Source organism: Scyliorhinus torazame, chromosome 8 (genome assembly GCF_047496885.1).
Source record: "Scyliorhinus torazame isolate Kashiwa2021f chromosome 8, sScyTor2.1, whole genome shotgun sequence".
In the NCBI taxonomy this organism is placed as follows: Eukaryota; Metazoa; Chordata; class Chondrichthyes; order Carcharhiniformes; family Scyliorhinidae; genus Scyliorhinus; species Scyliorhinus torazame.
This window is the reverse complement of record NC_092714.1, coordinates 173,046,008-173,069,247: the sequence shown is the minus strand read 5'-3', so window position 1 is coordinate 173,069,247 and position 23,240 is coordinate 173,046,008. Positions and strand designations below refer to the sequence as shown.

Genomic DNA, 23,240 nt, shown 5'->3' with positions numbered 1-23,240 from the left:
GTAAAAGGCCTTGGGGTTTTCCTTGATCCTACCCGCCAAAGATTGTTCATGCCCTCTCTTAGCTCTCCTAATCCCTTTCTTCAGTTCCCTCCTGGCTATCTTGTATCCCTCCAATGCCCTGTCTGAACCTTGTTTCCTCAGCCTTACATAAGTCTCCTTTTTCCTCTTAACAAGACATTCAACCTCTCTTGTCAACCATGGTTCCCTCACTCGACCATCTCTTCCCTGCCTGACAGGGACATACACATCAAGGACACGTAGCACCTGTTCCTTGAACAAGTTCCACATTTCACTTGTGTCCTTCCCTGACAGCCTATGTTCCCAACTTATGCACTTCAATTCTTGTCTGACAACATCGTATTTACCCTTCCCCCAATTGTAAACCTTGCCCTGTTGCACGTACCTATCCCTCTCCATTACTAAAGTGAAAGTCACAGAATTGTGGTCACTATCTCCAAAATGCTCCCCCACTAACAAATCTATCACTTGCCCTGGTTCATTACCCAGTACTAAATCCAATATTGCCCCTCCTCTGGTCGGACAATCTACATACTGTGTTAGAAAAGCTTCCTGGACACACTGCACAAACACCACCCCATCCAAACTATTTGATCTAAAGAGTTTCCACTCAATATTTGGGAAGTTAAAGTCGCCCATGACTACTACCCTATGACTTCTGCACCTTTCCAAAATCTGTTTCCCAATCTGTTCCTCCACATCTCTGCTACTATTGGGGGGCCTATAGAAAACTCCTAACAAGGTGACTGCTCCTTTCCTATTTCTGACTTCAACCCATACTACCTCATTAGGGTGATACTCCTCGAACTGCCTTTCTGCAGCTGTTATACTATCTCTAATTAATAATGCCACCCCCCCACCTCTTTTACCACCCTCCCTAATCTTATTGAAACATCTATAACCAGGGACCTCCAACAACCATTTCTGCCCCTCTTCTATCCAAGTTTCCGTGATGGCCACCACATCGTAGTCCCAAGTACCGATCCATGCCTTAAGTTCACCCACCTTATTCCTGATGCTTCTTGCGTTGAAGTAGACACACTTCAACCCATCTCCGTGCCTGCAAGTACTCTCCTTTGTCAGTGTTCCCTTCCCCACTGCCTCACTACATGCTTTGGCGTCCTGAATATCGGCTACCTTAGTTGCTGGACTACAAATCCGGTTCCCATTCCCCAGCCAAATTAGTTTAAACCCTCCCGAAGAGTACTAGAAAACCTCCCTCCCAGGATATTGGTGCCCCTCTGGTTCAGATGCAACCCGTCCTGCTTGTACAGGTCCCACCTTCCCCAGAATGCGCTCCAATTATCCAAATACCTGAAGCCCTCCCTCCTACACCATTCCTGCAGCCACGTGTTCAACTGCACTCTCTTCCCCCGGTAGGTCATCCCACCCAACAGCATCCAAAACGGTATACTTGTTTTGAAGGGGAACGGCCACGAGGGGTCCCTGCACTGTCTGCCTGTTTGTTTTTTTCCCCCTGACTGTAACCCAGCTATTCTTGTCCTGTACTTTGGGTGTGGTTACCTCCTTGTAACTCTTCTCAATCACCCCCTCTGCCTCCCGGATGATCCGAAGTTCATCCAGCTTCAGCTCCAGTTCCCTAACACGGTCTTTGAGGAGCTGAAGTTGGGTGCACTTCCCGCAGGTATAGTCAGCGGGGACACCGGTGGTATCCCCCACCACCCACATCCTACAGGAGGAGCATGCAACTGGCCTAGCCTCCATCCCTTCTTACCTGACAGAATATAGCTGCCCTGTGGACTAACTAGATCTCCGCCCTCCGACTCTGCTCCCAGTCAGCTACACTTTCTGTAAACTCCTGGCTCTCTTCGCACTCTTTGCGGAAATGTCGGAAACAAAATGAAAGCAGCACCTTACTCCCTCCTCACCTAACTCCCTCGGTCACCAAACTCTTACTATAGCACTCAAAAAGCACCAAATTCAGCACTCAGTGCAAACCAAGTACATGTTTGAACTCAGACTGTAATGAGGTCAGGAACTATGTGACCCTGGCAGAACCAAAACAGAGCATCCCTGAGCAGGTTATTGCTGAGTAAATGTTGCTTGATAACGCTGTTGATGACCCCTTCCATCACTTTATTGATGATTGAGTAGACGGAGGGTGGTAATTAGCCAGGTTGGATTGGTCCTCATGGGTATAGGACATACCTGGGCAATTTTGAACATTGTTGGGTAGATACCAGTGTTGTAGCTGCACTGGAACAGCTTGTCTAGGGGTGCCGCAAGTTCTGGAGCACACGTCTTCAGCACTATTTCTGGAATATTGTCAGGGCCCATAGCATTTGCAGTACCCAGTGCCTTCAGCAGTTTCTTGATACCACGTGGAGTGAATCATGTTGGCTGAAGACTGACATCTATGGGGCCTCGAGAAGGTCGAGATGGATCACCCACTTGGCATTTCTGGCGAATGTTTCAGCCTTATTCTTTGCACTGATGTGCTGGGTTCCTCCATACTTGAGGATGGGGATATTTGTGGAGCCTCTTCCTCCAGTGTTTAGTTGTCCACCACCATCCATGGCTGAACATGGCAGGATTGCAGAGCTGTATAATGAAAGCCATTTGAAGCTTCACTGATACATCAGCCAGCTTCTCCAGTGAATAGCCGTCCTGAGGTTCAATCCCTCATATGTTCTGAGTTAGCTGATTGCAGACAGAAGTAGAATGAGCGAGGGAGTGTGAGGACGAGGGAAGAGGGATCAACCAGAAGTTTTACCTCTTTGGCTCTCTACAGTAACATCTACTGTGTATATGTAGGAATCAGATGTATCTGAGCCACTCTCAACCAGTCATGTAATTCGCCAACATTCAAACCTATAGCTCACATGTTCCAGAGTCAACACAAAACCTGTAGAGCTCAATGACAAAAAACATAAATCTTCAATAAAATAGCACCTGGGGACAAACTAGCAGACAACAGAAATATTCTCCCATCAGAGTACTATTTTAATTTAAAATGAATATGGCAATAAACTGCAGGAGGGTGTTCCCTACAGAAACTAGCTCTTGTTGCACCTGTGGCAGAGCACCCACTACTGGAATCAGCCCTTTCCATAGCTGTAAAAGAGCATCCTCCAGCTATATCCATAGGAGGAGCCCCTTAATTCAGCTGGTTCCAGTGAATAGCTGGCCTGAGGTTCAATCGCTCATATGTTCTGAGTTAGCTGATTGCAGACAGAAGTAGAATGAGCGAGGGCAACAGCTCTTGCCACCGCTGCCTCAAGAATGCCAAATGCTTACAACTTAAATGGTCAAAAGTTATCTTCATTTATTACTATTATTCAGGTATCGATACAGAGAGTACGACACTTGTACTTACTTTTGACCAGTCATAACTTGATGAATAGGCAAAGATGTTTCCGTTATTATTGAAGCAGCAGGCAGCTATTTGCTGGTCAAGCTGCTCTGATGTTTTGAGCTTTGTGCGAGCGTCTTTGTCCCAAAAACTGAACCTACCGTCGGATCCTACTGTGGCAAGAGTGCCATGTATCGGGTGGAAAGCAATTCCATTCACCTGGGAGATACGGTAAAGGAAGAGATTTTTCAATAGCAATTTGGAGTAATGGGTTACCACATTTGCATCAAATCATTGGTTATAACTTACCACTTTAAGACTTCATTGTGGAATCTGTACGGTTTCTACAATACATTAAAGGGCCAGATTGAGTCTCAGGCTTTAAAAAAATTAATTTAAGAGTTGCCCACAAGTAATCACGCAAGTGAAATATGTTTGGTGACAAAGATGATTGATGAGGGGAGGGCGATGGATGCTGTTTACATGGACTTTAGTAAAGCCTTTGACAAGGTGCCTCATGGCAGACTGGTACAAAAGGGGAAGTCACATGGGATCAGAGGTGAGGTGGTAAGATGATACAGAACTGGCTCGGTCACAGAAGGCAAAGGACATCAGTAGAAGGGTGGTTTTCTGAATGGAAGGTTATGATTGGTGGTGTTCCACAGGGATCTGTGCTGAGGCCTTTGTTTGTACTGTACATAAACGATTTGGAGGAAAATGTAGCCGGTCTGATTAGTAAGTTCGCGGATGGCACCAAGGTTGGTGGAGTGGCAGATAGTGTTGAAGATTGTCAGAAGATACAGCAGGACATACATTGGTTGGAGATTTGTGCAGAGAAATGGCAAATGGAGTTTAATCCAGACAAATGTGATGTAATGCATTTTGGTAGGTCTAACGTAAGAGGGGAAAAATACCGTAAAATGGCAAACCTCTTAGGAATATAGAAAGTCAGAGAGATCTGGGCATGCAGGTCCATAGATTTTTGAAGTTGGCAATACAAGTGGATAAGGTAGTCAAGAAAGAATACGGAATGCTTGTCTTCATTGGACGGGGCATCGAGTATAAAAACTGCCAAGTCATGCTACAGTTGTATAGAACCTTGGTGCGGCTGCACTTGGAATATTGCGCGCACAATTCTGGTCGCCACACTACCTGAAGGATGTGGAGGCTTTGTAGAGGGTGCAGAGGAGGTTTACCAGGATGTTGCCTGGTCTGCAGGGTGTTAGCTATATGGAGAGGCTGAATAGACTCAGACTATTTTCATTAGAAAGACGGAGGTTAAGGGGTGACCTGATAGAGGTCTACAAGATTATGAGGGGCATGGATAGAGTGGATGGGCAGTCACTCTTTCCCAGGGTGGAGGGGTCAGTCACCAGGGAGCATAGGTTTAAGGTCCGTGGGCAAAGTTTAGAGGAGACGTGCATGGCAGGTTTCTTACTCAGAGGGTGGTGAGTGCCTGGAACGCGTTGCCAGGGGAGGTTGTGGAAGCAGATACATTAACAGTGGCGTTCAAAAGGCATCTTGACAAATACATGGATAGGATGGGAATAGAGGGATAGGGTACAAGGGTGCCGAGGGATTTGGCAAAGGTTGATAACGGTACAGGCTTGCGGCCTGTTCCTGTGCTGTATTGTTCTTTGTTTACCAGCAAAACAACATTTTCTACTAAAATTGGTGCATGGTGTTGATAAATGTTTGCACGTGGCATATTTCCATAGGACAATACTATTTTTAGAGCGGCAGATTGGGCCAGCAGCCCTGTTAGCTCTTGTTCTATCGGTGTTCTTATCATAGAATCCCTACAGAAGAAGGCCAATTGGCCCACCGAGTCTCCACAGACCCTCTGAAAAAGCACCCTACCTCAGCCCACTCCCCTGCCCCATCCAACTGTTGGACACCAAGGGGCAATTTAGCATGGTCAATCCACCCAACTTGCACCTGTTTGGACTGGGGGAGGAAACTGGAGCACCCAGAGGAAACCCACCCAGACACGGAGAGAACGTACAAACTCCACCCAAGGTCTGAATCAAACCCGGGTCTCTGGCGCTGAGGCAATAGTGCTAACCACTGTGCCACCCTAAACCATGTCCAGTTAAAGATGGCTGAGCAAGTTGCATCATTGGACTAGCATCTCCATGCCTCCTGCACTATTCAACATATTAAAAGACAGAAATATTCCAGGAATTGCAATTTGAAGTTATAATAATTTATCTTTGGGTGGTATAGTTTTGATCAAGTTTGCTTAATTGTTTTTAGGTTAATTTTCTTTTAGATCTTATGATTGTCTAACTGTTTGCCATTCAAAGATAAATTATACAAAAGCAAAACACTTATTTCAATGTTATAGTATCCATCAAATAGAGAAATACTCAGCTGGTCAGGCAGCATTTATAGAGAGAAAACAGGGTTATTATTTAAGGTCAATAGCCTTTTATCAAGATGAAGAAAAATTAGAGATGTAACTGGTTTAAGCACTTCCTAAACCAGGGAAAGGGCAGGGGCTGGTGAGAGTAGGGAAGGTCTGCAATGGGGTGGAAGGCTGGAGCGATTAAATGACAAAAAGACACCTTGATGGTGAAAAGCAAAAGGGAATTACAATGGGATAAGATACAAAATGTGTGTCTAGACGAGGTGGAAATGCCAACAGCAGTATCATGGCTAACAACTGCTGTTCCAAAAAATGGGAACAGTGGTTGATCTTAAGTGGCTGAACTCAATGGTGAGTTTGACAGCTTGTAAAATTTCTAACTGAAGCTAATGGCTTATGTCAATCTTCCGTGGAACAGTGGAGGAGGCCGAAGGCAGGGTCAGAGTGGGAATAGGACAGTGTGAGAAAATAAGAATTTTAATCTCTTGGCGTGTTTCAGACTAAGTGGAAGCATTGGCAAAGCGATCACTGAATCTGCATTTGGTCTCTCAATGTAGGAGACCAGATGGTGAGCAGCAAACAGAGTGGGACTGTGGGAAGGGAGCAAGCACAAGGACACATGTTGCATTCCCTGTGCTTGCATAAGACATTGCCGTGGGAAGGGGAGGGGCAATGGAGAAAATTGAAGAGCGGACAAAAGTATAGCAGAGAAAGGTCCCTTTAAAATACTGAAGGAGAAAGGGAAGAATTGATTGGTGCTGGCATCATGCTGGAGGTGGAAGGAAAGGCACAGCTTGTCATTTTAATTCCCCAGCACTATCATCTCTCTGTCCTTGGCTCCTACATTATTCCAATGAATCTGAGCAGAAACTCCACGAACAGCACTTCCATCTATTGATTAGGAACAGCTTTCTGGATTCAACAGTTCCAAATCCTAACCATTGCTCCCATTTATAATCAGACAGCACCTTGCCATTCACACCTCCGCTAGACCTACCTTCTGTTTCTTTACTTGTTCCATTACCATTATGTTTTCATATTGCATTATTATCCCTATTTTCATTTAATTAATCCTGCCATCATTTCACAGACCTTCCCCTATCTACTTCCCTCTCTCCTTGCTTTAAACCTGTTAATATCAAACTTTTTCCACAGTTTTGATTGATTTCAAATATTAACCTTGCTTCTCTCTCTCTCTACAGGTGCTGAGCATTTACAGCCAGTTCTGTTTTGATTGAAATTATATACTGACAGACAGCAAGCTTGTGGATGCATTCTAATTGCAGGGAGGTACGATTAATTTAACCAGGTGTGATATGGTGCCAGCACAGGAATGATGTGCCAAACCGCCTTCTCTTACATTGAAATGTATTCTGTGCTATCAGGCCAACATAGTTGTAAATCCGCAGAAAAAGTTAGTGAGTAATTGGGTTTACAATTAATGGACACAACTGATTATGGTCAGACTGCAAGTGTCAGAGTTCACCATTAGCCAAGCCTCCCCCTGCCCCAATGAGAAAATAAACTACTAGTCTGCAACATAAATATGTGAGGATTTGTGCTTCACAGAATACTCACAGCATAAATATCTTGAGGTCCAGATGTGTTGGTTGTTCCATTAGATCGATGGCATTTAAAAGTGAAATTGTCTTTTGCACTATTTGAAAAAAAGTGTTATGAGCAGAATGTTAAAGCAATACCTCAAAGAAAACTCATGGAAATGGTCAAAAAACTAAGGATACTTACGGGTTGGGAGGGTTTATATAATGAATGGCCACTCGCCCCTCAATGCTTCCAAGTGCAAATCCTGTTGGCTTGTTCTGTTTATCTTTAAAGATGGCAACACATCGATGCTGAAAAAGATGTTGACCGAGTATTGAGGATGTGATCTTCACAGTGTGAGTCGAACAGATTACGTTCCTGTGACTTGACAGATTTATTTCATTCCTGGACATTTGGGAATGGCAGGTGGTTTGATCAATGCTGGCAAGATCCAAGTTTATTGCTCATCCCTCACTGTCCTACTTAAACACTGCCGTTCATGTGGTGAAAGCTTCCCCAAAGTATCATTTGGCAGAGTGTTCCAGTGTTTTCACCCAAAGACAAAGTGACAGCATACCTCTAAGCTAGGACAGAGAGATTTGGAGGGAAATTTGGGGTGATGGTGTTCTCGTGTGTCTGTTGCCCTTCTGGATGGTGGAGGTCGTGGTCATAAGTGTTGCCGAAAAAGCTTTGCTGATTTGGGTTGGGAGTAGATGGCGATATGGGAAATTTTAGAAACAAATGGTGCAACTGTCTTCATTGAAAATTGGATACTGGGGAAAACTATTTTTCACTGAATTAGCTCATCTTACATTGCGCAGAAACTAAGATTGACCAAAACAACCCTCCATAAAGGTACCAAAATACATTCTGGGATTCTGCTCCAAATCCCTCTCCAGTAACCTTTGCTCGAGCTGCATGTCTGCATCTTGGGCCAGGGTATGATCGTGCTCTCCAGAGTCAAATTCTCTGCCAAGTCTTGTCACCCAAGCTCAGGTGAAGATGGCTCAATTTAGTAAATTATTTGATAACAAATATCATTATGCTATGTGCAATACTCATGGATTAATTCCTCAGTGAGGGAATTTATAATGTAATACATGAGTGCACTTATAAGGTATTTAAGACAGTCAATCACATGACAACTGCTCCAATTGATTTGCCTCAGATTTAAAGTATTTCTTATAAAAAGGGATGGATCTTACAGGTAAAAGTCCAAGCTGAGTGGAAACAAAGAATGGCTAAAAATAAACATGGGTATTTGTTAAAAATGTATCAAGAAACCAGAAGTTCTACATAACAAAGAGAAACCTTTGCAGCCGTTAAACACAGCAGCAGGTGCAATGGGCGTGTGTGGACCTGTGCATTAATCTAAATTAAGTGGAAAGGGCACATTTCCGTCTGTTGGGACTGCTCCCTTTCTCCAGCAGTTAGGTGCTGCTGTCATTGTACCTGATGCTTGAGAGGAGAGTCTATCCTTTTGAATTCGGAGGGCTGGTTCTCGAGCTGGTAGACTATCAGGCCTCTCTCTGCAGTGGCGACTACAGCCATAGGATACAACTATCATATAAAAGAGAGAGAAAGAAATTAAGGAAGCTCACATGTCCATTTACTGAAGTAACACAATAAAGCTTCTATTATATTTCACCTTTCCCAATCACTTGTCCAAAAGGCTTCTTACTTCATTCTAATACTTTCCTATAATGTGGAGTGGTAATTGAACACTCTGATAGCCTCCTGTGCAAAATGCAATAGATAGAATAACTGGAGAAATGTGCACGTTCCCATCATTTACTGAATCGCCATATTTAATTGCTGCACAAAAATGTATCAATCTCAAGTTTGTAGAAACATTTTCACAACTTGACCACTATATATACACATATTTTATTATTTCTCCACTTCATAGTTAAAAGTACAGATTGGAATAAAGAGTTCTGTTAGAATGCTTTCATTGTATTGGTTCAGAAAAAAATATATGGAATTAGTCAAAAGCTAACCAGAAATCAGTAAGGCAGCAGGAGCAAAGCCACCTCCTTCTTCTCCTACTAATATCAGTACTGTTTGAGTTAATGCTCCTGAATTGAACCCGAAAAGTCAGTAACAAGTCAGATTCTAGTACGCAAAGAATAAAAGGGTAAGCAGAGAGCAATCTGATGAATTGTCTAAGTTCACCAAAGAACGAGGCTTTGGCAAAGCATTTTTGTTTTAGAATTACAGGTGCAAGATTTGAACTTCAGTCTGACTGAATTTTGAGTTGACATCCAGTGGGATACTCAGGAGGGCATCGCCATTCATTCCCCGCTCCCCTTACGCTGACAGGGTTGTGGAAGCCCATAAAACATACCCACCTACCATAGTAGATGAACCATTCTACCAGCTGGTATAGTGTTCATGGGTGTTGTGTAATGTAAGCTACCTACCACATCAGCACAGTAACACCTCTCTGGTAGCTGCAACGTCAGCATGGGATTCGGAGAACGCGTGTCCCAGAACTGAAATACAAGAGAAATAATTAATACCCCTGTAGTATTATAGGCTGTTCATCACCGAAAGACATGAGCTCAAAAGCGGTTTAACATTGCAGCCTAATTCATGAACATATTTCAAGGAACTGGCTAAATCGTTGCCTGTTTAATGTTTTTCTTTTTCATCCCTGGCCCTGTAACATTGCAGATTTTGCTTCAAAACTGCAGACTTTGATCAAAGTGAAAACACCCCTTGTTTCTGTTTCAGCGTCTGCTGGTCTTCTTATCAAAGTTATTTTTAAAAAAGAGGTAGATAGGCCTCGTTGTTTGTATGGCAGGGAAGGTGGTTAGGATAAGGAAAGCGGTGCTCCAAAAGGGGTGGCAGTAGGAGGGGTTGGCTTTTCCCAAACTTGTTATGTTATTACTGGGCAGTGAATGCAGAGAAGGTGTGGGGCTGGAGTAGGGAGACAGAGGCTTTCTGGGTGCGGATGGAGGCGGGTTCTTGTAAGGAGTCAGGGTTGCGGGCGCTGGCAATAGCGCCACTACTGTTCATCCCAGGGAAGTATTCGGGTAGTCCTGTGGTCGTAGCCACGCAGAGGATTTGGAGGCAATTCCGACAACACTAAGTTGAGGGCAGGCTCGAGGGAGATGAGTTTGAGGGTTTGAGCCAGGGAGAACGGATGGGTGGAGAGAGGGGTGAAGAGGTAAATGATTTGTGTTTGGAGGTCTTGATGCTCTGTGGCATAGCCCGTGATGTCATTGTGATGGACTTCGCTAGCAACCAATCAACTCCATTGCAATCCTGGAGCTAAGCAGATCCTCGATGTGGATTGGTGCTTTTAGTCTGGAATACCCTGCTGGGTGACTGCGTGTTTGGTTTCAGTTTCGTTTTTTGGGGACAGAGCTAAAGAAGGTTTCAAATTCTCTCTCCCTGAAGGGATGGATCGCTCTGGAAAACCCCAGTTGGAGACTGTTTTTTCCTCAGCTGAGCCAGTAAGCATTCTCGATGAGATTGTTTCTCCAAGTCAGGGTTTTGTTTGGAGCTGTAGAGCGGAGCAGAATCATTTTGAATCTCACTCCCAGAAGGGGTGAAATTCTCTTTCAAATCGTAGCTGGAACTCCCTCAGGTAAACGGAGCAGTTAGTGAGCATTCAAAGCCTGAAGATAGGTTTGGTGGTGGTGGTGGTGGGTGGGGGAGGTGGTACTTTTCAGATTCCTCTCCCATTAAAGGTACCAGACCACTCAAAGGCCTTGCTAAAATTACTGCTCTCACATTCTATTTAACTGAGACAAGCTGTTGGCGAGTCTGAAGTTGAACACATATCAGAGACGGAGCAGACCTGAAGTGCATCTTCGGAGGGAAAGCTCTGCTCAACACAAGTTGAAGTGTGTCCCTGAAGCCTGAATATTCCAGCTTGAAGATCCAAACCAACTGATGGTTATCGACATCTTGCACGCTGAAGGGATCGCTACCTAAAAAGACCTCAACCCCAACAGTGAAGATCCTCAAATCTCTTTTACATTTTAATCCCTGTTATTTTTGAACCTTCCGGACCCCACCATGTGTCTGTCTTGCTTGCGTCTGGGTGGAGGGTGGGGCAGGGTTTGGGGAATAGTTAGACTGGCAGACCACTGTTTCATTCTTGCCATTTTCTGTTCATCTTGTTCCTTTCTCATAAATAAAGTTTTTTAGTGTTTTACTTCCAAACCTGGTGTCTGCAACTCATTGGAGCAGTTAAGGATCAAAGATCTCAGGAAAATACACAAATTATTGGCTAATTCACTTATGTTGGGACTCTGGGGTCTGTGGGACTGGAATTGACCGCGCACTCACCCATCGTGTCATAACATTTCAGACACTGAGTTCGGAGTTGGTCAATCTCAGGAAAGATGGGTGAAAGTGCTAACATTGGGTTCAGTGTTTCTGGACTCACGTCTCATCATTACCCAGTTACTGTCAAACGGAGGAAGCTCAAGGGCTGAATGATCTTATTCAAATATACAACATCAAAAACAGAAGCAACCTACATACAATACTCACTGGCTTATTTATTAGGGCAAAGACAGTAGGCACAAGGAATCACCATCACCTCCAAGTTACGTACCAACCTAGCTTGGACACATATTTTTGTTCCTTCATCGTCACTGTGTCACTATCATCCCCGCCTAACAGTACTGGGTGATTTAACCAGATTGTCTTCAGCAGCTCAAGAAGCAGCTGCCCACCACTTTCTCAAAGGCAACCTTGTGAATGACTTTTTGTTTTTACAAATCATAGCAGCCTACCCTCAATACACGAAGCTGTTGAATAGCAAAATGTACAACATCTACAATATTAACAGACACAGTCAGTTCATACCTTTAATGTCTTGTCCCAGCTTCCTGTCATTACACAGCTGTAGTTAGGTGCTTTGATCCAGTGGACAGTTTTAATGGGAGCATCGTGCTGCAGTTCAAATAGACATCATTACCAGTGTTGTACTATTTAAAGATGATAAGGTTCTCCCGATGTTATGCGCCAATTTTACTTGCACCTCCTCAACAGTAAGTAAGTACAACCTAATTCCCCCTGGTCTCCACATAGAGAGATTGGAACTCTGATTCTTTCATGCTGACTTATTGTTACAGAGCCACTTGTCAAATTTCTGTAAGGTGTTGGGGTCCCCAGGTATTGCAGAGGAACAGGAAGAGGCCATTCAGCTCCTCAAGCCTGCAGCCCCATTCAATTAGATCACAGATAATGTTTACCTCAACTCCATTTCTCAGACTTTGAGCTATATCACTTGGTTCCCTTATCAAACAAGAATCTATCAATAAAATAAAAGCAAAATACTGCGGCTGCTGGGAATCTAAACTAAACTAAAAACAGAAAGTTCTGGGGCGGGATTCTCCCAGCCCGGAGAATCCTCGCAACAAGGCCACTCCGCCCCGACGCCGGCACGTTTGGCCCGGCGCCGGTCGCGGGCCGCCGTACGTGGCCGGGCCACCGTTTCTCAGCCCGGGATGGGCCGAGCGGCTGCTCTAAAAAGGCAGAGTCCCGCCGGCGTCATCCACACCTGGTCGCAGCTGGCGGGAACTCTGCGTGCAGGGTCGTGGGGTGGCCTGTGGGGAGGAGGGGGGCTCCGATCTGGGGTGGTGGTGGACCTCCGATGGGGCCTGGCCCACAATCGGAGCCCACCGATCGTTGGGCCGGCCACTCGCTCCACGGGCCTATTTTCTTCCGCGCCGGCCCCTGAACTCCTGCGCCATGTTGCGTCGGGGCCGGCACGTTGAGGGAGGCCACCGCGCATGTGCGGGTGGGCGCCGGCGCCACTGCGCATGCGCGGATCCCGCGGTGCACAGTTCGCGCCGGGATGGGAGGTTGGAGCGGCGTGAACCACTCCAGCGCCATGCTGGCCCCTGTAGGGGCCAGAATCGGTACTCCCAGCGGCCTGTTCACGCCGTCGTAAAACGCGACGGCGTTTCCGACGGCGTGGACACTGTGCCGCCGAATGGGAGAATTCAGTCCCTGGTTTGTAGAGAATTAATGTTTTAAGTCAAATACAATTTCTTAAAATAAAAATAAAAATCTATCAACCCTAGTCTTGAAAATTCTAATTCACCTAGAAACAACAGTCTTTTGTGCAGAATGTTCCAGATTTCTATTACCATTTGTGTGAATTAGTGCTTCGATTTCACTCCTGTATGGACTGGTTCTAATTTTAAGATTGTGTCCCCTATGGGCTTGATTCCCCACCAAATGAAAGTTTTTTTGTAACCACCTCATCATTTTAATACCTTGATTTGATAATCTGTTTACAAGCCAATATATGTAAATTATACCAGGTATTATTCTGGAGAATTTGCACTGGTACCCCCTCCAAGACCGTGTCAGAAATTAGGAGTGTGCCACGTTTTCAGCAAGATTTCCAGCTTGCATTTACTTTTCGTCGAAAATGTGTATGTACATTTGTTCTATCTTTGCGCTCTGGTGAAGAGTGGACAGGTTAGGTGACCACCTCCAGTTCTGTGTCATCCCTTCGTTTGAATCCCCTGCTTGTGTATGGAGTGACTTTCCTTCAAATTTGGCCAGTCTGTGGAAAGACCTCTCCTTCCAGACAGCAGGATTTACACTGGAACTTGCCAGTAGTGAATTATGGACATCAATCCGTGCTGTGCCATTCCATGGCTATTGCTGCTCTCCCATATTATCCCACTAACACAGGCAAAAGTTAACACCCCACAGACACAGGACAGTCTAGTTCACGGTTATTACAATTTCAGTAGGCATTATGTTTGCGGATTTGCTCGTTTTTAGAAGAGATAGAAGAAAATAGAAAAAAGTGAACGAGGGTATCTATTGTTTCATATGTATCTTGACCCGAGTACATTAACAAGTATTGCCAACATCTTACTGGCCACTTACTTGGGCAATCTGTATTGCCTGGTTACTGTTGAGGTCCCACATCTTTGCAGTTTTATCACATGACGCTGTAACCACTTTGCTCCCATCCTTTAAAAATATGAAAATGCGTTACTGCACAGGGTTAACGGGAGACACACGTCAATGGAAACAGTTCTTACATATTATACCACAACAAAAACAAAACAAACCCTTTTTGACTTAAGTGTGTATAACTCTCATTAAGTGTACATTTTATTTTATGTAACGTGCTTAAAGAACCCCTTCCAAAGCGAGTTTATACTATTTCCCAAGGGCTAAAGGCCCATGAGAACAGCATCGACCCTACACATTGCGTGGCTTACAGGAAGATTGCTGGCAGACCGCCTTCTTGAACCACTAGTCTGTGTGAGGAGGGTATTCCCACAGCTGACCCAGCAAGCATAAAATAACAGAGATATGTGGCTTAATTGGGATGGTGTTCAACTTGGAAGGCAATGATGCCCCCTCCAATGCAACTTCTGCTCTCGTCTTTCCAAGCGCACATACTCTGTATGCCTTGTGCTTAAAAACCCTGTTTCCTGTCAAAGAAACTTTAGTAAGCAACCACAATACAACTTGTAGACAATACCAGAGTAACCATGATACTGTGGTGGTGATCGCTTCTCGGCCTTTTGGCTAAGATCAAGTGTCTGGAGATTGAGCCTTTGGTTTAGATCTGGTATGTCTCTCTTGTGGGGACCATGAATTCGATTCAATTTTAATTAGTTTTTTGGAGCAGGCGAGGAGCTGGATTAGGGGTTTGCCCCTGTCCCACACTCTGAGCCCTGGCTTGGTAACTCAGAAAAGGAAAAATAAAAAATAAAAATAAAAAAAAGATACTGTGGTGGTGAAGGGTGTGTAAAGTGGTGGTTGGGCTGCCAATTAAGTGGACTATATTGTCCTCGATACTATTGAACCGGGTTGCAGTTACATCCATTACACTCGTCTCGTGCCTTGTAAATGGCGAATATCTTTCCGATTGAGGTGGTGAACTACTTGCCACTGGCCTCCGACATGGCCAATAGTACCCATGGCATTGACATGGCTGGTGCAGTTCTTTCCGATCAACCCATCTCCCAGGTTGATGATGTTCGGGAATATCATGGGGAAGTGGCTACAATACGAAATGTTAAAGGGTGGCGCAGTGGGTTAGCACTGCTGCCTCACGGCGCTGAGGTCCCAGGTTCGATCCCGGCTCTGGGTTACTGTCCATGTGGAGTTTCCACATTTTCCCCGTGTTTGCGTGGGTTTTGCCCCCACAGCCCAAAGATGTGCAGGGTAGGTGGATTGGCCATGCTAAATTACCCATTAATTGGAAAAAATGAATTGGGTACGCTAAATTTATAAAAAAAGATATGAAATGTTAAAATGCAAAAGGTGCCTATTTGACCCATCCGATTACTATCAAGAACTATCCAATTTTCATAGAATCCCTACAGTGCAGAGGTCATTTGGCCCATTGACTCAGCACCAACACCCCCCCCACCCCATTCAGGCCCACACCCCTCCCTATTCCTGTAACCCCCACTCACCTTTTGGACCTTAAGGGGCAATTTAGCATGGTCAATCCACCTAACCTGCACATCTTTGGACGGTGGGAGGAAACCTACGCAGACACGGGTGGAGCTGACAAGCTCCATTCAGTTAGCCAAAGTCGGAATTGAACTCGGGTCGCTGGGGCTGTGAGACAGCAGTGCTAACCACAGCCCCCTTTTCTTAAAAGAATGTCATATTCGGTTCAAGTAAATGAATTAACAGCCTAATTTGACGTTAATCGGTATGATCTTATGGGAACTAAATATTCAAAAGGTATGTGACATTTTGTAAGAACCGGCAGGAAGGACAGGGTGGTGGGGTAACTTTGTTACAACGAGATGGAATAAGTATGATAGCAAGAAATGATTTTGGATCGGAAGACGTTGGGCGGCATTCTCCCCCCCCCCCCCCACCCCACGCTGGGTGGGAAAATCGCCAGGGCGCCGCGCGAGTCTCGCCACACCGCCCCGGCACCCGCACGCGATTCGCCGCCCCCCCCCCAAAAAAAACCGGCGCGGCGAGAGTCACGGCTGGCCGCTCGGAGAATCGTAGCTCGCCGTTTGTAACGGGCGAGTGGCGATTCTTTGGCACGGATGGGCCGAGTGGCCTGCCCTCCTTTCCTCCGCCGCCCCGCAAGATCCATCCGACATCTTCTTGCGGGGAGGACGGTAACCGCGCATGCGCGGGTAGGCGCCGGTCAACCTGCGAATGACGTCATTTACGCGCCGCCGGCCGCGTCATTTACGCGGCGGCAAGGCCCGGCGCACGTAAATGACGCGGCGCCGCTCCTAGCCCCCCGGGGACGGGAGAATAGGGGGCTGGGAGCGGCCTCCGATGCCAGAGTGAAACACTCCGGTTTTCACTCCGGCGCCGGGACTTAGTCTCCCGATGGGAGAATTGCACCCATTAAATCCATAATAATAACTTACTGTCACAAGTAGGCTTCAATGAAGTTACTGTGAAAAGCCCCTAGTCGCCACATGTAGGAAGGAAATAACAAGGGGGAGACGATACTGGTGGGAGTTATCTATAGAGCCCTAACAGTAGCTATATTGTAGGATGGAGAATAAATCTGGAGATAAGGAGGGCATGTAAGAAAGGTAGTATATTAATCTTGGGTGACTTGAATCTTCATGTGGATTAGAAAACCAAATTGGCAGAGATAACCATGAGGAATAATTCAGAGTGTATTCGGAACAGTTTCGGAGAACAATATGTTGTTGATTCAACCAGGAATCAGTATATTTTGGATCTGGTAATGTGTAGTGAAGCAAGTTTAGTAAACAATGCCAGAGTAAAATATTCTCTCAGAAACAGTGAACATAACACGGCAGAGGGCAGTAGAGCAGAGCTGCTGCGGGGATAATTTGCATAAGTACCTTGCGGTCACTATGGTGTTCCCTAGTGTGTTCAAGTCAAGGCAAGCATCCAGCAGAGGGCAGTAGAGCAGAGCTGCTGATCAGCTGCGCGAGGAGAGCGGCGGGGACACAGGATAAAAGAGCGCGAGGAGAGCGGCGGGGACACAGTGAAAGAGCGCGAGGAGAGCGGTGGGGACACAGGATAAAAGAGCGGCGGGGACACAGCTGCCGGAGAAGCGGCATTCAGATTTTCAGCGTAAGCAGTGGCCAGGGGTCTGTCGGGAAGGTAAGTTTTCCTCTTTAAAAACTTACCTTGAAGAGTGACATCACAGCAAAGCAGTGACCTTATTGGCTGGTAAGGAAAGTGCTCCAATTAGCAGTAGCGGGAGAAATTTAACTCTTCGTGTGTTGGTAAGTATTGTGATTGGTAAGTAAAATCTTTATTCCTTTCACTTATTCGTTATTTGATATTATATTTGTAATCAGTTAAGGTAAAGTGTAAAAATGGCAGGAGATCCCAGACCCGCGTTATGCTCTTCGTGCTCAATGTGGGAGCTCAGGGTCGCGGCCGATGCCCCTGACTCCTTCATGTGCAGGAAGTGTGTCCAGCCGCAGCTCCTGTTAGACCGCATGACGGCTCTGGAGCTGCGGATGGACTCACATTGGAGCATCCGCAATGCTGAGGAGCTTGTGGATAGCACGTTCAGTGAGTTGGTCACACCGCAGATTAGGATTAGTGAGGGAGACAGGGAATGGGAGACCAAAAGGCAGAGAAAGAGCAGGAAGGCAGTGCAGGTGTCCCCTGCGGTCATCTCCCTCCAAAACAGGTATACCATTTTGAATACTGTTTGGGGGAGATGACTCACCAGGTGAAGGTAGTAGTAGCCAGGCTCATGGCACCGTGGCGAAGGGCGGGAAAAAGACTGGCAGGGCTATAGTCATAGGGGATTCAATCGTAAGGGGAGCAGACAGGCATTTTTGTGGTCGAAAACGAGACTCCCGAATGGTATGTTGCCTCCCGGGTGCACGGGTCAGGGATGTCTCAGATCGGCTGCAGGACATATTGAAGGAGGAGGGTGAATAGCCAGTTGTCGTGGTGCATATAGGCACCAACGATATAGGTAAAAAACGGGATGAGGTCCTACAATCAGAATTTAGGGAGTTAGGAGATAAGTTAAAAAGTAGGACCTCAAAAAGGTAGTAATCTCTGGATTGCTACCAGTGCCACGAGACAGTCAGAGTAGGAATTCAAGAACAGTCAGAATGAATACGTGACTTGAGAGATGGTGCAGGAGGGAGGGGTTCAGATTTTTGGGACATTGGAACCGGTTCTGGGGGCGGTGGAACCATTACAAATCGGATGGTCTACACCTGGGCAGGACTGGAACCAATGTCCTAGGGGGTGCTTTTGCTAATACTGTTGGGGAGGTTTTAAACTAATGTGGCAGGGGGATGGGAACCAGATTAGGAAGTTAGAGGTCAGTAAAGAGGCAGCAACTAAAGCCAGTAAGGTACTAGATAATAAACTCAATGTGACTAAGGGGAAGTGTAGACAGGGAAGAGGTGATGAACGCAAAGGTACAGGTGGTCTGAGGTGCATTTGTTTCAATGCGAGAAGTGTAGCCTCAACCGGGACCTGGGATTCATGTCTCATTACATTTATCCCCCACCATCTGGCCTGCGAAATCCTACCAACTGTCCTGGCTTGACACAATTCACACCTCTTTAACCTGGGGTTACCCCATCTCTGGATCTGTAAAGATTTAATCACCTGCTAATGCTCGTATTCCAAGCATTGTCTGGCATCTTTGAATCTGTCTATTTATATGTTTCTGGAACATACCTCTTCATTCGCCTGAGGAAGGAGCAGCGCTCCGAAAGCGAGTGACATCGAAACAAACCTGTTGGAATTTAACCTGGTGTTGTAAGACTTCTTACTGTGCTCACCCCAGTCCAACGCCAGCATCTCCACATCATGGCTACCATCGACACCGCAAACTGCCGACTCAAAGTGGAGAGGATCTCCAGGAAGATTGCGCATATAGACACTGACATTAAGTTTCTACAAAGATGCAAGAAAGCAGACAAGATCCCGAAAGGGCTACAGATCACAAACCCACTCAAGTCGACCTACAACACAGACTATGCTGAGAGACTCTGCCGTCGCACCTCTCTCACACTCCTCAACCACCTCGTACGCCAGCTCTACAGCAGACGACGCAACCTGGAAACCACGATAGAGGCCATATTCTCAACTTGCGCTCAGGACGCAGCAGACCAGCTGCGGAACACCACCAAACAGATAAGACAACGATACTATGCCACCTATATGCACACCAAGAACAGGAAGCTTGAGAAACTCGGCATCACCACCAGCAGTACCACAGTAGAAAACAATACAGGAAAATCTATTGACTACACCCTTCAACCAGACGAAATCGAAGTCCTCAGCAGAGGGCTCAATTTCTGCACCACCACCAAAATGGACCCCGTCAGTCTCGCGGCAGACGCGGAGGAATTCATCAGACGAATGAGGCTCCGGGAATTCTTCCACAGACCCCAAGCGGCCAACAGCGAACCCAAGCAGACTACCAATGAACCGGAACAGCAGACCGAGAGATCTGCGGTGCGGCAACCGAAGAGGAAAGAGTCGAATTGGACCCCTCCGGAAGGCTGCCCTAGACTTGACATGTATGCTCAAGCCGTCAGGAATCGAGTCAATGCCAGATTCATCAGTCGCATTCACAAGACAGCCCCGAACGTCACCCAAGCACAATGAAATGCCATCCACGCTCTCAAGACCAACCGCAGCATCGTCATCAAACCAGCAGACAAAGGAGGGGCCACTGTCATACTGAACAGAACAGACTACTGCAAAGACGTATACCGACAACTGAACAACCAAGAACACTACAGACAGTTACCCGCAGATCCGACCAAGGAACACATCCGCCAACTTAACAGACTGATCAAGACCTTGGATCCAGATCTTCAGAGCACCCTACGTGCTCTCATCCCACGTACTCCCCGCATTGGAGATCTCTACTGCCTTCCGAAAATACACAAGGCCAACACACCAGGCCGTCCTATCGTTTCAGGCAATGGGACCCTGTGTGAGAACCTCTCTGGCTACATCGAGGGCATCTTAAAACCCATCGTACAAGGTACGCCCAGCTTCTGTCGCGACACGACGGACTTCCTACAGAAACTCAGCACCCATGGACCAGTTGAACCAGGAACATTCCTCGTCACAATGGACGTCTCGGCACTCTACATCAGCATCCCCCATGACGACGGCATTGCTGCAACAGCCTCAGTACTCAACACCGACAACTGCCAATCTCCAGACGCAATTCTGCAACTCATCCGCTTCATTCTGGATCACAACGTCTTCACCTTCGACAACAAGTTCTTCATCCAGACGCACGGAACAGCCATGGGGACCAAATTCGCATCCTAATACGCCAACATCTTCAGGAACAAGTTTGAAAAAGACCTACTCACCGCACAGGACCTTCAACCGATGTTATACACCAGATACATCGATGACATTTTTTTCCTTTGGACCCACGGCGAAGAATCACTGAAACGACTACACGATGACATTAATAAGTTCCATCCAAACATCAGACTCACCATGGACTACTTTCCAAAATCAGTTGCATTCTTGGACACACTCGTCTCCATCAAGGACGGTCACTTCAGCACTTCGCTTTACCGCAAACCCACGGATAACCTCACGATGCTCCACTTCTCCAGCTTCCACCCTAAACACATTAAAGAACCCATCCTCTATGGACAAGCTCTCCGTATACACAGGATCTGCTCAGACGAGGAGGAGCGTAACAGACATCTACAGACGTTGAAAGATGCCCTCGTATGAACGGGATATGGAGCTCGACTCATTGATCGACAGTTCCAACGCGCCACAGCAAAAAACCGCACCGACCTCCTCAGAAGACAAACACGGGACACAACCGACAGAATTCCCTTCGTCGTCTAGTACTTCCCCGGAGCGGAGAAACTACGACATCTTCTTCACAGCCTTCAACACGTCATCGATGAAGATCACCATCTTGCCACGGTCATCCCCACACCCCCACTACTTGCCTTCAAACAACCGCGCAACCTCAAACAAACCATTATTTGCAGCAAACTACCCAGCCTTCAGAACAGTGACCACGACACCACACAACCATGCCATGGTAATCTATGCAAGACTTGCCAGATCATCGACGTGGATACCACCATTACACGTGAGAACACCACCCACCAGGTACGCGGTACATACTCGTGCGACTCGGCCAACGTTGTCTACCTCATAAGCTGCAGGAAAGGATGTCCCGAAGCGTGGTACATTGGCGAGACCATGCAGACGCTGCGACAACGAATGAACGGACATCGCGCGACAATCACCAGGCAGGAATGTTCCCTTCCAGTCGGGGAACACTTCAGCAGTCAAGGGCATTCAGCCCCTGATCTCCGGGTAAGCGTTCTCCAAGGCGACCTTCAGGACGCGCAACAACGTAGAATCGCCGAGCAGAAACTTATAGTAAAGTTCCGCACACGAGTGCGGCCTCAACCGGGACCTGGGATTCATGTCGCATTACATTCATCCCCCACCATCTGTCCTGCGAAATCCTACCAACTGTCCTGGCTTGATACTATTCACACCTCTTTAACCTGGGGTTACCCCATCTCTGGCTCTGTAAAGATTTAATCACCTGCTAATGCTCGCATTCCAAGCATTGTCGGGCATCTTTGAATCTGTCTATATATACGTTTCTGGAACATACCTCTTCATTCACCTGAGGAAGGAGCAGCGCTCCGAAAGCTAGTGACATCGAAACAAACCTGTTGGACTTCAACCTGGTGTTGTAAGACTTCTTACTGTGCTCACCCCAGTCCAACGCCGGCATCTCCACATCAAAGACAGACAGTAAGAGCTTCTTTAAGTATATCAAAAGGAAGAAAGTGGTCAAAATGATCATAGGCACTTTAGGGAATGAGTCTGGGAAAATAATAACGGGGAACCAGGAAATGACAGGAGTGTCAGTCTTCATTGTGGAAGACACTAATAGCATTCCAAAAATACTAAGTCAAGGGACAAAGGGGGAAAGAGGATATAAATATAATAACTATCACTAGAGATAAAGTGCTAGGGAAACTAATATGGCTAAACCCGATAAGTCCCTTGGACCTGATGGATTGCATCTTAGGATATTAAAGGAAGTAGCTACAGAGATGGTGGATATAGTGGGCCACTGGTCTGAATTTTCTAAGAATCCTTAAATCCTGGAAAAGTCCCAGAGGATTGGAAAACTGTGAATCTAACACTCTTATTTAAAAAGGGGGGGGGGGAAGATGATAAACAGGGAACTGAAGGCCAGTTGGCTTAACATCTGTCATTGGGAAAATGTTAAGAGTCCATTATAAAGGATGTAATAGCAGAGCCTTTCCTTTTTAAAGTTACTATCAAACCTGCTTCTGGGATTTTGTCAGGCAGCAGATTTCAGATCCTAACAATTTGCTCCACAACAAACACTCTCGCCTCACCTCTGGCACTATTGCAAGTTACCGTGAATCTGTGTCCTTTGGTTAATGCCACTTCAAGCAGCTAAAGTTCCTCCCTACTTAAAATCCTTCATCCTTTGGGGTTTCTCTCCAATCTCCCCATCACCTTCCCTGTTCCAAGTACAATAATCACAACTTTTCTAGTTTTTCCATGTAACTCAAGTTCCTTATCTCTGGGACCATTTGAATAAATCTTCCATGCACCATATCCAAGGCCGATATCATTGCTAAAGGGTGATGCCCAGAACTTGACAGAATATTCCAGCTAATGATTTATAAAAGTTGAATATAACTTGCTTGTTTTTTGCACTCCATAGAAAGATTTTAAAGCAAAGGATTCCATATGTTTTTCAAACAGCCCTATCAACGTGCCCTGCTACCTTCAAAGATGTATGTTTGCGAACCCTCAGGTCTCTTTGCTCCTGCACCAAAATGTATCACTTCACACTTCTCTTCACTAAATTTCATATTCCACGTATATGCACATTTGATCAGTTTGTCTAAAGCCTCCTGAAATTTATTAACATCCTCCTCACTGTTAACTCTTCCTGAATTTCATGTAATCTGCAAACTCTGACATTAATGTCCTGTATGCCCAAGTCCAGGTCATGATCAAACATCCCTGCTTCTGATCTTACGA

At 46.1% G+C, this 23,240-nt stretch overlaps 1 protein-coding gene and 1 non-coding gene across 3 annotated transcripts in view; one reads left to right on the top strand and one right to left on the bottom strand.

Annotated features, from left to right (window-relative positions):
* The window catches only part of rae1 (ribonucleic acid export 1), a 58,969-nt gene that overhangs the window by 15,995 nt on the left and 19,734 nt on the right, over nt 1–23,240 (bottom strand). For both annotated transcript variants that reach the window (XM_072514525.1, XM_072514526.1), the window contains exons 5-11: nt 14,115–14,201; nt 12,069–12,155; nt 9,665–9,736; nt 8,694–8,801; nt 7,446–7,552; nt 7,278–7,356; nt 3,356–3,550 (exon numbers count right to left, since the gene is read on the bottom strand). In XM_072514525.1, coding sequence (XP_072370626.1) covers nt 3,356–3,550; nt 7,278–7,356; nt 7,446–7,552; nt 8,694–8,801; nt 9,665–9,736; nt 12,069–12,155; nt 14,115–14,201 — 735 coding nt within the window. The remainder of the gene's footprint in view (nt 1–3,355; nt 3,551–7,277; nt 7,357–7,445; nt 7,553–8,693; nt 8,802–9,664; nt 9,737–12,068; nt 12,156–14,114; nt 14,202–23,240) is intronic.
* On the top strand, nt 14,749–14,942 carry LOC140428985 (U2 spliceosomal RNA). Its single transcript, XR_011948969.1, has one exon. It is a non-coding gene; the product is annotated as a U2 spliceosomal RNA (small nuclear RNA).